Source organism: Vespula pensylvanica, chromosome 11 (genome assembly GCF_014466175.1).
Source record: "Vespula pensylvanica isolate Volc-1 chromosome 11, ASM1446617v1, whole genome shotgun sequence".
Classification (NCBI taxonomy): Eukaryota; Metazoa; Arthropoda; class Insecta; order Hymenoptera; family Vespidae; genus Vespula; species Vespula pensylvanica.
The window spans coordinates 1778306-1789550 of NC_057695.1; the positions used below are offsets into that span (position 1 = coordinate 1778306).

The window sequence follows — 11245 nt, forward strand, 5'->3', positions numbered from 1 at the left end:
TTTCATAAAAAAGACTGGAAGATATTGAGTGTAGTCTTATGTTTGGCTGTTGCTTATGAGAAGATAATTTTTTATAGAATATATATATATATATATACACACACATATATACATATACATATACATACACACACACATATATATATATGTCTACTCTCTATTTAGAATATTTTTTTTAAATAAATAAAATTCTGTACAACAAAGGTCATGTGAAAAACTGATATAATAGAGAAATTCTAAAGCACTACGAAACGTTAAATCAAAAGGAAGTTTGTCTATACGTTCATTTTTAATTTGCATAAATGTATTTTTCGTAAGGTAAATGCGCTCCTATCACATACATAAGAGATATAATAATTGAAGCAAAAAGAAATGATTCGCAATCAGTTTTCTACAAGACCATCGTGTTCATAAATTAATTATTAAAATTTTATAATGATAGCTAATTGTTAACTAAATAGCTAAAAACAGTTAAAATTATTAACTAATTAACAATGTAAATACAAATGATAGTTTATGTACAAATGACAGAATAGTATATGTCAAAAACTTAACTATAATACATTGTTACTATAACTGTTAAGTACATATTTAATCATTCCAAAATAGGATAACATTTCTAAAATTGATTTGATAACATTTTAAAATACTATTATTAGTAACATACATTACAGAGAATGTAATGCTTATTCAGGAATCCCAATAAGGGTAATTAAGTATATATAAAAGTATATCTCTAATATCATATGAATTTTGATCTATGAAAAATCTAAGAAGAACTAAGTACAGATCAATGAAATTAAATTTTATCTAAAAAATGAATAGATATATTTACCATGTTGTGTTCAAGGAACATTTAGTTTAGTGATGTGTAACTTTACCTTCGTATATGTACATTTTACATTACAGTACAACAACTCTTTTCTGAATGGTTATCACCAATAATTTCACTTGTGTTTCCAGTAAATCGTTGAAAGTCACTTGTGCCCAAATCAGAGTTGGATATAGATGAAACTGGTACAACTGGAAAACCATTTCCATTAGTATCCATGGAACCACTTGATATATGTCGATTTTGTGCCCTCTTCTTTTTCAAATCTGATAGAGATTTGACAAAAACTACAGACACGTGTATGTTGATCTTTCCATTGGTATCATCTGTCGAGTAAATAGGTTGCTGGCTGCCAACTGGTACATCAGGTTCTGTCACTGCTGAGGCAAATAGGTAAATCCAGTGCTATTTTCCTTCAAGCTCAACTTCTTTTCGTTGTAAATCCATTTTGCGATCCCTTCACCTAACCCCTTATATGCTATGCACTGATTATGGTTGGAAATGATGTTTCAACTAGACTCATGCACTAAGCATGACATGCTTGAGCATAAGCATTAAACACCGCATAAAGAAGTACCATGTCACCAGTGTGCATATACAGTATATAGCATATTGCAGATCAAAGTCTTTTTAACTCAATGTGTATATGAATATATAGAATATAATTATATATTAGATTCAAAAAAGGAACTAGATTTTAGTATTCTTTGTTCCAGTTCTATGTTTCTACATATAATAATGATGCAATTACAATAATGACATACTTTTAACATGATGTCATTATTATAAAAGTTCAATATTATTAAAGCAACTGTACTGCATTTTTACAAGCTATCATAATTGAACAATTTAGCTATGCTTGCTCATGGTAGACTGAGTAGTATTGAGATAAAATAGCGATTACAATAATAATTTTTTATAAGACTATTTTATTCATGTATAACAAAATCTAATATCAGTTTGCAGCAAGGCCTGCAAATATTTTTTGTATCTTCAAACTACAACTGATATGTTTATTATATTGACTAATATGATTTTATTCAATACTATTCATCTATTCACCTTAATAACCTCAGAAGATGATAAGATACAGTAAGGTGCTTATTAAGCACCAATTATATACATAAAATATATAAAAACTTCATGTTAAATATAAATTATATGAAAGCTCATAAAATTGTAATATAATCATGCTGTACTACACTATAGGCCATTAAATATTTGGTATTTTATGTAAAATTATTAATATACCAAACAATAATAATCTTCTAAATATCCATGAATTCGTAGCGAGTATATTTTATATAGATGTCTGCTAAATAATGAATTATTTTTTCTTATTGCACTTTTAATCATTATTATAAAATTTCCTTAGAAAATTTCTATTATTCCCGAGTTTTAAAATATCTCCAAACACATGGAAAAAATTTCATATTTAACAAAAAATCGTAATTATTTAATTGCTAGATAAGTATTCATCATTACTAAAGTTCTGTTAAGCCAAGCAAATGTATTATCCCAGTGAAATGATTCAGTATAAGAATTTCTACAGAACAAAAGAGCATATTGGTAGATAAATGTACTATATATGTTGTATAAATATAAATCAGATATATGCATGATTGCAATGTATATACAAGATTTTAAAAAATCAATCAATACACTTTGCTCAAAAATGTGATTAAAGAAATAGGAAAGTGACATAGAAAACTAACCTCAGAATTAGTCAGGAGCACGCAGTAATGAAAAAGAGAAAAGCAGGTAAATGATAGGTAACTAACATATTTGGACCACGTATTTGGATTACACGCAGAGTCTTCTATTTATATATTTATAAATGTTAATCTATGTCAACTAACATAGACATCTTGAAATAATTTCATTTTCAAAAACTTTACAACTTCTGAAGATACTTAAAGATACATTGCTGTATCGCAGCATATAATTATTGTCATTTATATATTCAAATTACATCCAATGAGATAATCATTGAGTCATAACACAACTTAAATTTAATAAATTATTGACTGAAAAAATCAGAGAAGGATGCAATAATTCTTAATATACATACATAACATAATTTGATACATTATAAAAGATAATGAAACATAATTATGTGTGAATATTAAGATCATGATGTGAAAAAAAATGTTCATTTTTAATGATTCTTGGGAAAAAGCTACCATTTACCACAATGTTCTACTAAACCACAACCAATACAAGCATAAAAAGAATTGGAATGTACCTGAATCTTTATCAACATCTTCATGCATAAAAGAATCATTATCCTTTCCTTCGGGTCCTTTGCGCACAGCAGGAGTCAGTGTACTTGAATCAGTTTCATTGTTTACCACATCTTGTGTATTTGTGCTGTTTTCTGTTTGTGGAAGATTAGGAGTTGGAATACTAACGTATGTCTAAAATAAATCAAATATTCTAATGTACTTTTCATAAGCTAATAAAAATAAGCACAATTTGTAGTTTATAATTACAAATATTTTATAAAATTTAATTAGGCTATTTCACCTGTTGTGCCTGTAACCTCAGTCTTGCTTCCTCTTGAGCATCTTTTTTTGTTGTGAGAACTTTGTCTCTGATCGATGTCCGTCGTACACTTTGAGTCCGGGTATTTATACTTTGTGATCTTCGTACTCGCCGACCTTGTGCTTCTCGTAATCGTTTACTTTCTTGTTCCGTTTTAAGTTCAACTATGCGTTCTCTAATTTCAGGGTCTTCACAAATATCTATAGTTCAGTATTGACATTATCGTAAAAAATTTGTATATCTTAGTCATTCGAGGAAATAAGAATAAAATTTCTTCTATTTATATTTAAATGAATCTTTACCAGCAGGAGTTTCGTCATGTTTATTTCTTGCATTTAAATCCGCCCCATTCTGTACCAATAGCTCTAGAACCTCTAACTGAAATGTTTTAAAATTGATTTTTTATGGTCCAAATATTGAACACATAATAATGTACTTACATGACCCCAACATGCTGCTGCATGAACAGGTTGCCATTTATCATTATCTTCTATATCCGTAGAAATGTGTTGATCGAGAAGATATTCGACTACCCTTAAATAACCATTTGCTGATGCTATATGAAGCTATAAGAATTATATCATGAAACATATATGATATGCAATTTAATAAATTTAATAAATAAAATTATATTTCACAATAAAATAGACGAATTGGAACATACAGGTGTAGCACCTTGATGATCCTTATACTCGAGATCTCCACCCATGGTAACAATTTTTTGTAAATCTCTCAACATTTGAACTTCCGTGGATGCTCTAGTTTCATCTATTAATTCCTGTGTAACGCCTCGTCTTGCCATTTCCCCTAAAATGAAAATAATATAGATTTTCAAAAGATTAACTTAAAAAGTAAAAAGATGTACTATTTATATTAACTATATAAATGGAACATTTACCTTCAATGCAATCTAATGTTTTTTCATCCTCACAAATATCATAAGGCATATTTCCATCAGCGTTAACAGCCAATAAGTTTGCACCTCTAGCTATCAGATATCTTACAAGATGTAAATGACCACAGGTAGCAGCAGCATGTAACGGGGTCCATTTTTCACTATCTTCAGCATTTACATTAGCACCAAATTCAACGAGTAACTTCATCATCTCTTCATTGTCATCTATACAGCATTGATGCAATGCAGTTAATCCATCTTCGTTTGTTGAATCAGGATTCACTCCTTTTTTCAACAGTCTCCTAACTAAAGATTAATTTATTATACATTAATAAAATTTAAAAGTAATAGAAAGTAAATATTTTTTTTTTATACTGGAACCTTATTCTGTCATACACACTGTTATTGTTACCTTCATCTATATCATTTCTTGCAGCAGCTTCTAGTAACATGACACTATCATTGAAGTATATATGACGCTTGTTGCTTGTATGCCTGGTTTGATGTCGTAGCCATTCTTTTTCACGCTGACGCCACACTTTTAATTGCTGAAGTCTACGATGCCGTGCAAGATGTAGTCGTTCTTGCGTAGTGAGCCTTTCTACACGAACCATATCTGCTACTAAATCTGCGTGTTCCATTGTTACGTGCTTATAGTTCTTACAGCTGTATTTTCCTGTTAAAAGAACGTATTAATTGTTCATAACGACAATTTAATATTTTTAATTCAATTATTGTAATTTTATACTTTGCCTCAATTTTGCAACTCATATAATAACTATTAGGAATATATTGTAAGTATATTTTTATTATTTTTATTATAAAAATAAGAATAATATATGTTCAGATCACAAGACAAAGATAAATTTACCGCTATGTTTGTACCACCACGATTTCATTTTTAAATACTTGAAAATTTGTTGATAAATACTCATCATCATCTTGAAATAATACAGAGATTTAGTTATTTCAATAATGTACATATAACTTGAGCAATATATTTTTGGTTGACTGCTAGAGAATTTATAGTATATTTTAGCCTGGTGCCAAAATAAACTTATTAATTACTTAGGTAGATAAACGTATATTTGCACAAATGTTCCAGCACATATACGAAAATATCTCTTTGGACAAGTGATGATAATTTTATATATGTTTAGCTTTTTTAGAAATTATAAATATTTTTCTAAAGAATAATATCAGTTAGACTATATGTCAATATTATTTTGCTGGAACAATTTAAAGAAAAACTTAGATAAAAATATTCTTTTAACGAATTTTTACAAATTCGTACAAAATATTATACAAAATATTATATATAAGAAAATAATATCGCATATAAAAAAAATAAACATAATATAATATGTAAATTATTCTTGAAAAATAATATGTCAATATATACATTCTATTTGATAGCTCTGTTATAATGATAAAGGTATTGGCTCAAGTGTGAAGATTAAAGTCTTAAGATCAGATCAAAGAAGATATCATATACTAATTGGGTATAATTTCAAGTTGTTAATATATTTTTAATATGGTTTGAAGTAAAATAACAAATAAAACAGATGTCTGTGTAATACATTCTGTCTCTTATGAAATACATTTAAAGTGGCATTGAATTTAAGAGAGAAGAGCATTTTGAATAATTCATTTCATTTAGGCTTCCTTTGAAGATATAATAACTTATATAAAAGCTAAAGTAGAATTGACATATGCACTGATATTTAAACATAAAAAATGAGAAATAAAAGGAAAGAAATTTACCGAATCGAATCTCAAGTGAAATTACAGAGAGTTGAATTAGGGCTCTTATCTGTAAGAAAAGGAAAACTCGCGATCGTGTATGAACGATAAAGACCTAATCTCACAGAACAGAATAGGTAGAACAGAAATTAGAACGTTCGTTTCCTTGCAGAGAAGGCACCTGATGTCCCGTATTTAAAAGATGTTTGAACGAAAGAAAAATTGTGGTAGGTCAGTCGGCACCGAAAACGACATCGTCGCTGTCGTCGTTGAGTTTTCCAATGGTGAAAAATCGGAGCCGACGTTGAGACGGTTCGACTCTCCGTCCTCGGTACGATAAAGAAATGAACATAGAGTACGATAAAGTAGAGACATTGGCTCGGTGTACCCAACGACGACGACGGGCCGGTTTACCTTACGCACCTGCATGCACACGGCGACTCAAAGGGGACTCTCCTCCTCCACCACCTCTTCTACCTTCTCCTCTGCCTCCACTGCTGCCTCCACCACCTTCTCGTTCCCTTTTTGTTACTCTCTCGTGCGGCTTCGAAGCTACGACGACGTTCGATATCATACGACGAGGAAAGCGCGGCGGCTTTTCGACCGGCGAAAAGACGGCATTTTTATCTCCTCCAACACTTTCCTCTTCCTTCCTTTTCTAACGAGAGAGAGAGAGAGGGGGGGGGAGGGAGAGAAAACGAAGGAAGAGATTTTCATCCACGCTGGCAAAATGAGAGAGAATAGATATAGGATATAGAAAAACAGAGGAACGATAGAAAAGAAGAGATAAAATTTATTCGTGGAACGCGTTGCCGATAAGGAATAAATCTCTTGTCCTAACAACGACTTAGCCTTTCCTTATTGTTAATAACGTTTATGGCAGCGCGCGCTCCTTTCAATAACGTTTACCTGTCCGTCGCCATTTTTAAACTACCTGTAGACATTTCGCGTTCGCGCGCCATTCTTTATCCACGATTTGTTTCTTTATTTTGAATTTGCCGCGCGATCAAACGAACTGTGAAACATCGACGAATGAAAAAAATTCTACGTACGAAACGTATCAACTGTTGGAGAGAAAGGTGAGAAAGAAGTTCGTTACTTTCTACTAACCGATACACATCCTTACGTAGAATATTTCGACGTTTATTTTTATAGTAAAGTATAGATAAAGATATTCATAAAGGATGTAAATCGTTAAAGCGGTACTTCGTTGTGAATTTCTTCTATGATCAAGGTAAAATTTTGCAGGCTAACTTTCTCGAGATAAATTTTGGGAGGTTTCGTATTCGAGACTTTCTTTTACGGGTTAATAGAGAAAATTAAAAACATTAACGAGTTAAACGTGTACTAACCCTTTCGCTCCGAATGACGTACATACACACCTCTTGATGAGCGAACGCTCGAATACGAAGAACGTATATATACGCCATCAAAAAGTTGACGATCAAATACGAACTGCGTATCAAACATTGTAAGCGCTTCGTATGTCAGCGTTAAGAATTTTCAGCGATGCGTCTCGTCTACGACGAACGCATTATTTTACAAGCGAAATGGTTAACATGTATAATATTATCGTACGATTAAAAAAGCATCGATAGAGAAGTATTTTGCCTTGATATTCTTTAATATTCTTTACAAAACTTCTTTAACCATTAATTCATCGTCCGCTGGTATGCTTTTTCTCATAATGTATAATTCGTCTAACGATATAATTCCATTCATAGACGTATCGTACATACTTATTTTCTTACTCTCAAGCTACTACTTCGAATACTGTTGCTCCTTCCCATCATTTATATACATTAGATATCTTCTTACTTCTTATTTCCCCCACTATCTTTTTCTCATTACTATGCAAGAATCAAAAGTTTACTCGATCGAGAAAGTCACATTATCCACCGTAGTCATATTTTGCGCTATATTTCTACTAATTTGAAAATATTATTCATTGCCCCCAGCCCGATGGAATTTGTGAAGGAAAAAGACGCTGAACTATCGACGAAATTCATGGAGCAAGGAAAAACAAAGATTCACCTGGCTGTGTGCAGCGGCATTCTTGCTACCTGCGGCAGCTTGTTTGGCAAGCTAGCCGGTGGCGCTGAGTTCGTCTTCTTGGTGAGTGGCGCGATATTTGAATATATCAAAGATAATTTTTATATAATTTTCTATATACCTTGTAGGCTAATATTTTTTTTTCATAATTAATGCATATATAAATTAATTAATCGAGCATATATAAAATGATTGAATTTTTGATCAACGAAGGTAATAGATTAAATGAATAAAACATTTTTGATAAAAGAAACCAATGCTGCTAAAAGTAAGCCTCCTCGTGCTCATGGTCGTGACCAACACAATAGGCTGCACATTCTTCGTAAAAGCTCTGAACGGAAGTGAATCTTCTTTACCTGCTACGGTTGCCAGCACAGCGATGAATTATGTTTGTTCGGTGAGTAATCGAATATTTGCCGTTCACGGTCGAGGACTGTTAGCGCGAATATTATCAGACGGCATGTTAATCGCGTCTTTTCTTCGCGAAAGTATTCTAAGTGGTAAGACCAAAGCAAATTTGCAAAGTATCACTGCACTAATTTGTTTGCAATGGCATAGTTTCCTTGTCTAGTTTTCGCATTTCTGTCGATAACGGTAAACGTACTATCAATACCATCGCGCACTTATCTCCACATCGAGTAGGCTCACGAGTCTCTTAAAGGCCTTTGATTTTTTCACGCTCTACCCTCGACTAGTGCTTTCGATTCGTATGTTAACGATTGGGTACTCTTCGAACATAAAAGCCTCTTCCTCCTATCCTCGTCGCACTGAACCACAAGTTTTATCTTTAACCCAAAGCTAGTTTTGCCAATAGCTCACAATTTAACAAGCTCGTTTAAAAATCGTCTGCGATATCTATACATTTTTTCTTCGCATATTCAAATAAAATTATCTTTAATTATAAGATCGTGCGTTCGGAAAGGAATTATCGTATGGAAAGTTATAATTATTGTCGATACGATGTTTGACTTGTAATTACTCGTATGTACGTTGGATCTTCCTTCGTCCCTTATTTCCTTCAACGTCCTGAACGGGACGAGATTTTTGTCCACCGTTATATAAAATTGTAAAAGTACAAAAGAGTGATCACTGTACCACGCTTCACGGTTCTCTTAGTAGACACTATCACTATTCTATGTATTAGTTAGTTCGAATGAATTCATCGGGCTTACATTAGCGTTGTGCCGATACGTTTTCCCAGAAGCAGCTTGGCAAGAGTGAAAGGTGTTCCGCAAGCTAGACGTATCACCGATCTACGAGAGAGCCGGTATAATGCGATCGTGGCAATTACCGTAGATCTGATAATACAACGATACTCCTACGTGAGTACTCGTACACCTCGTAATTCGCGATCGAGAGACATGTCGGATATAACTCGTACTCTCTTTAAAAACGATGCTCACGTGAAGCGTCGACGAGTTGCCTGTTGCATAATAACGGCACACGGAATACGCGTTACGCGATTACAAATCTATACGTCACGGATACATTGTATACCCGGCGATATTCAACAATTGATTTTTCCTACTTTTAATAATTATCAAGTACAATATGGACATATAATAATAAGTATAATATAAAGATAAATAAGAGATTAAACTCACGTTGATTAATTCTTAGGATATTCCTTTTGGATATCATGTTTTGCTATCGCTATCCTTATGCTTGCCAACCATAGATACTTTTAATTCGTTAAATACTTTTCTTCTAATTTCAAGGCGTTCCTCGGTTTTATAATATTCGGCGAGTCGACCTCCTTAACTTGGTGGTGTGGCGCATCCTTGGTGATCCTCGGCTTGATTCTCATCTGTTATACACCAAACAAAGAAAACTCTACGAGCCAGCAGCGGAAGCTCAAACAGCAATAATTTACAGAAAGCATTTTTGCAGCCGACTTTGTAAGAAGAACGAGTGACTCAGATCGTTATTCAGGTAAACCAAAGTAGTTTCGACGTAACGTCTTTTTCTATTCCCTACTTAATCGTAGATGAGCAAACAATATTTAAAGGATGTTCTGTTTGATTTAATAATGTAAATTGTATCAAGTTATACGGAGATAATACAAAAGATAATTTTATCGAGGGTGCAATAGGAAAACCCATATTTTTTCACTTTTAATTCACATAACTATGGCGTCTGGGTTGCTCGTGAACACGTCGACCCTATACGATGGAGAAAGAGAGAGAGAGAGAGAGAGAGAGAGAGAGAGAGAGAGAGAGAGAGATAGAGAGGAGAATGAGGGGGACCGTAAATTCCCTTGCGGCAAAACGCCATCGTCGTAGGATTTGCGTAACTCGTTACGCATTCATGCACAAATGCACAAGGGACTGCTCGCCTATCAACAGCGCATCCGTCCATCCACGATGATTTTGTCTCACGTGCCAAGAAACAATAACGAGAGGCATTACGAGAGAACGAAGATAAAAGATGGAGGGAAGGAAAGTGATCGAAACGTTTTTGTGCTTCGTCTTTTTATCCGAGGGATAAAGAGCTCGATCATCCCAATCATTATTATCCTACCTTCTCGCTAACTTTATTTGCATAAGAATGCCGACTGGTGATAGTAACTGCATTCGTAGATATTTTTACGAACGTTGTCACGCCTCGAAGCTTGTTTATCGTGACGTACTCGAACGACCAGGCGGAAACCTTCCACGTTAATCTCTCCTTCGTAACTGTTATTTTGTAACTTGAGCGCTAAGTTCCAAATTAAAATTCTATCAACTATATCGTTGATTATAACGACTCTATAAACGCTTGTTTTTCTTGAAAAACTACCAGCGATCGATTGATCGGTCTTTTTTTTTATTCTATTTTTTTTTTTTTTTAATAAATGGCAGCGCTCGTGTCTATGAGAAAGGAAAATGATCATTTTCGTTTACCTATTTGTGACGTAAAATATGTTATTACGCTTACGATTAGCTACGGATAATAAAGAAATAATAATAAACGAAGGTTTTCTTTACGTACGGATACCGTCACGTAATTCCCTTAAAATCTAATAGAATACGCGGTCTTTTCGTGGATGAAATGCGCAGAAGGAAGCACGAGGAGTGAGCAAAGGAGTGACGGAGCGAGAAGAGTTAAAGAAAAAGAGAACGAGTCTAGAAGTATATGGAGAGACGCTTGTTTTAGCACAGTAAAGTGGGTCTCCGTGCTTCTAGTGCTACCGGATAGAA

The 11245-nt window shown here is 33.3% G+C and overlaps 2 protein-coding genes across 13 annotated transcripts; one reads left to right on the forward strand and one right to left on the reverse strand.

The window, feature by feature from the left end:
- Nucleotides 1–143: 143 nt before the first annotated feature.
- LOC122632808 (protein phosphatase 1 regulatory subunit 16A) lies at nt 144–9802 on the reverse strand. 11 transcript variants are annotated; one of them, XM_043820011.1, is made up of 9 exons: nt 7367–7484; nt 4672–4947; nt 4275–4577; nt 4041–4183; nt 3817–3942; nt 3679–3754; nt 3359–3576; nt 3078–3249; nt 144–1212 (listed from the first exon to the last, which is right to left on the reverse strand). In XM_043820011.1, exons 1-9 carry the CDS (start codon nt 7482–7484, stop codon nt 899–901), a joined length of 1746 nt encoding a protein of 581 aa, XP_043675946.1. In that variant the 3' UTR covers nt 144–898. The 11 variants fall into 11 exon arrangements, with proteins under 11 accessions (XP_043675946.1, XP_043675947.1, XP_043675950.1 ...); XM_043820012.1 differs by lacking the exon at nt 7367–7484 and adding an exon at nt 5143–5443; XM_043820015.1 differs by lacking the exon at nt 7367–7484 and adding an exon at nt 9671–9802 and having other exon boundaries at nt 145–1212.
- LOC122632829 (transmembrane protein 42-like) lies at nt 6909–10163 on the forward strand. 2 transcript variants are annotated; one of them, XM_043820061.1, is made up of 4 exons: nt 6909–7093; nt 7973–8129; nt 8317–8463; nt 9785–10163. In XM_043820061.1, the coding sequence occupies exons 1-4, from the start codon at nt 7047–7049 to the stop codon at nt 9932–9934; spliced, it is 501 nt and encodes a 166-aa protein (XP_043675996.1). In that variant the 5' UTR covers nt 6909–7046; the 3' UTR covers nt 9935–10163. The 2 variants fall into 2 exon arrangements, with proteins under 2 accessions (XP_043675996.1, XP_043675997.1); XM_043820062.1 differs by lacking the exon at nt 6909–7093 and adding an exon at nt 7509–7567.
- The last annotated feature ends 1082 nt before the right edge of the window (nt 10164–11245 follow it).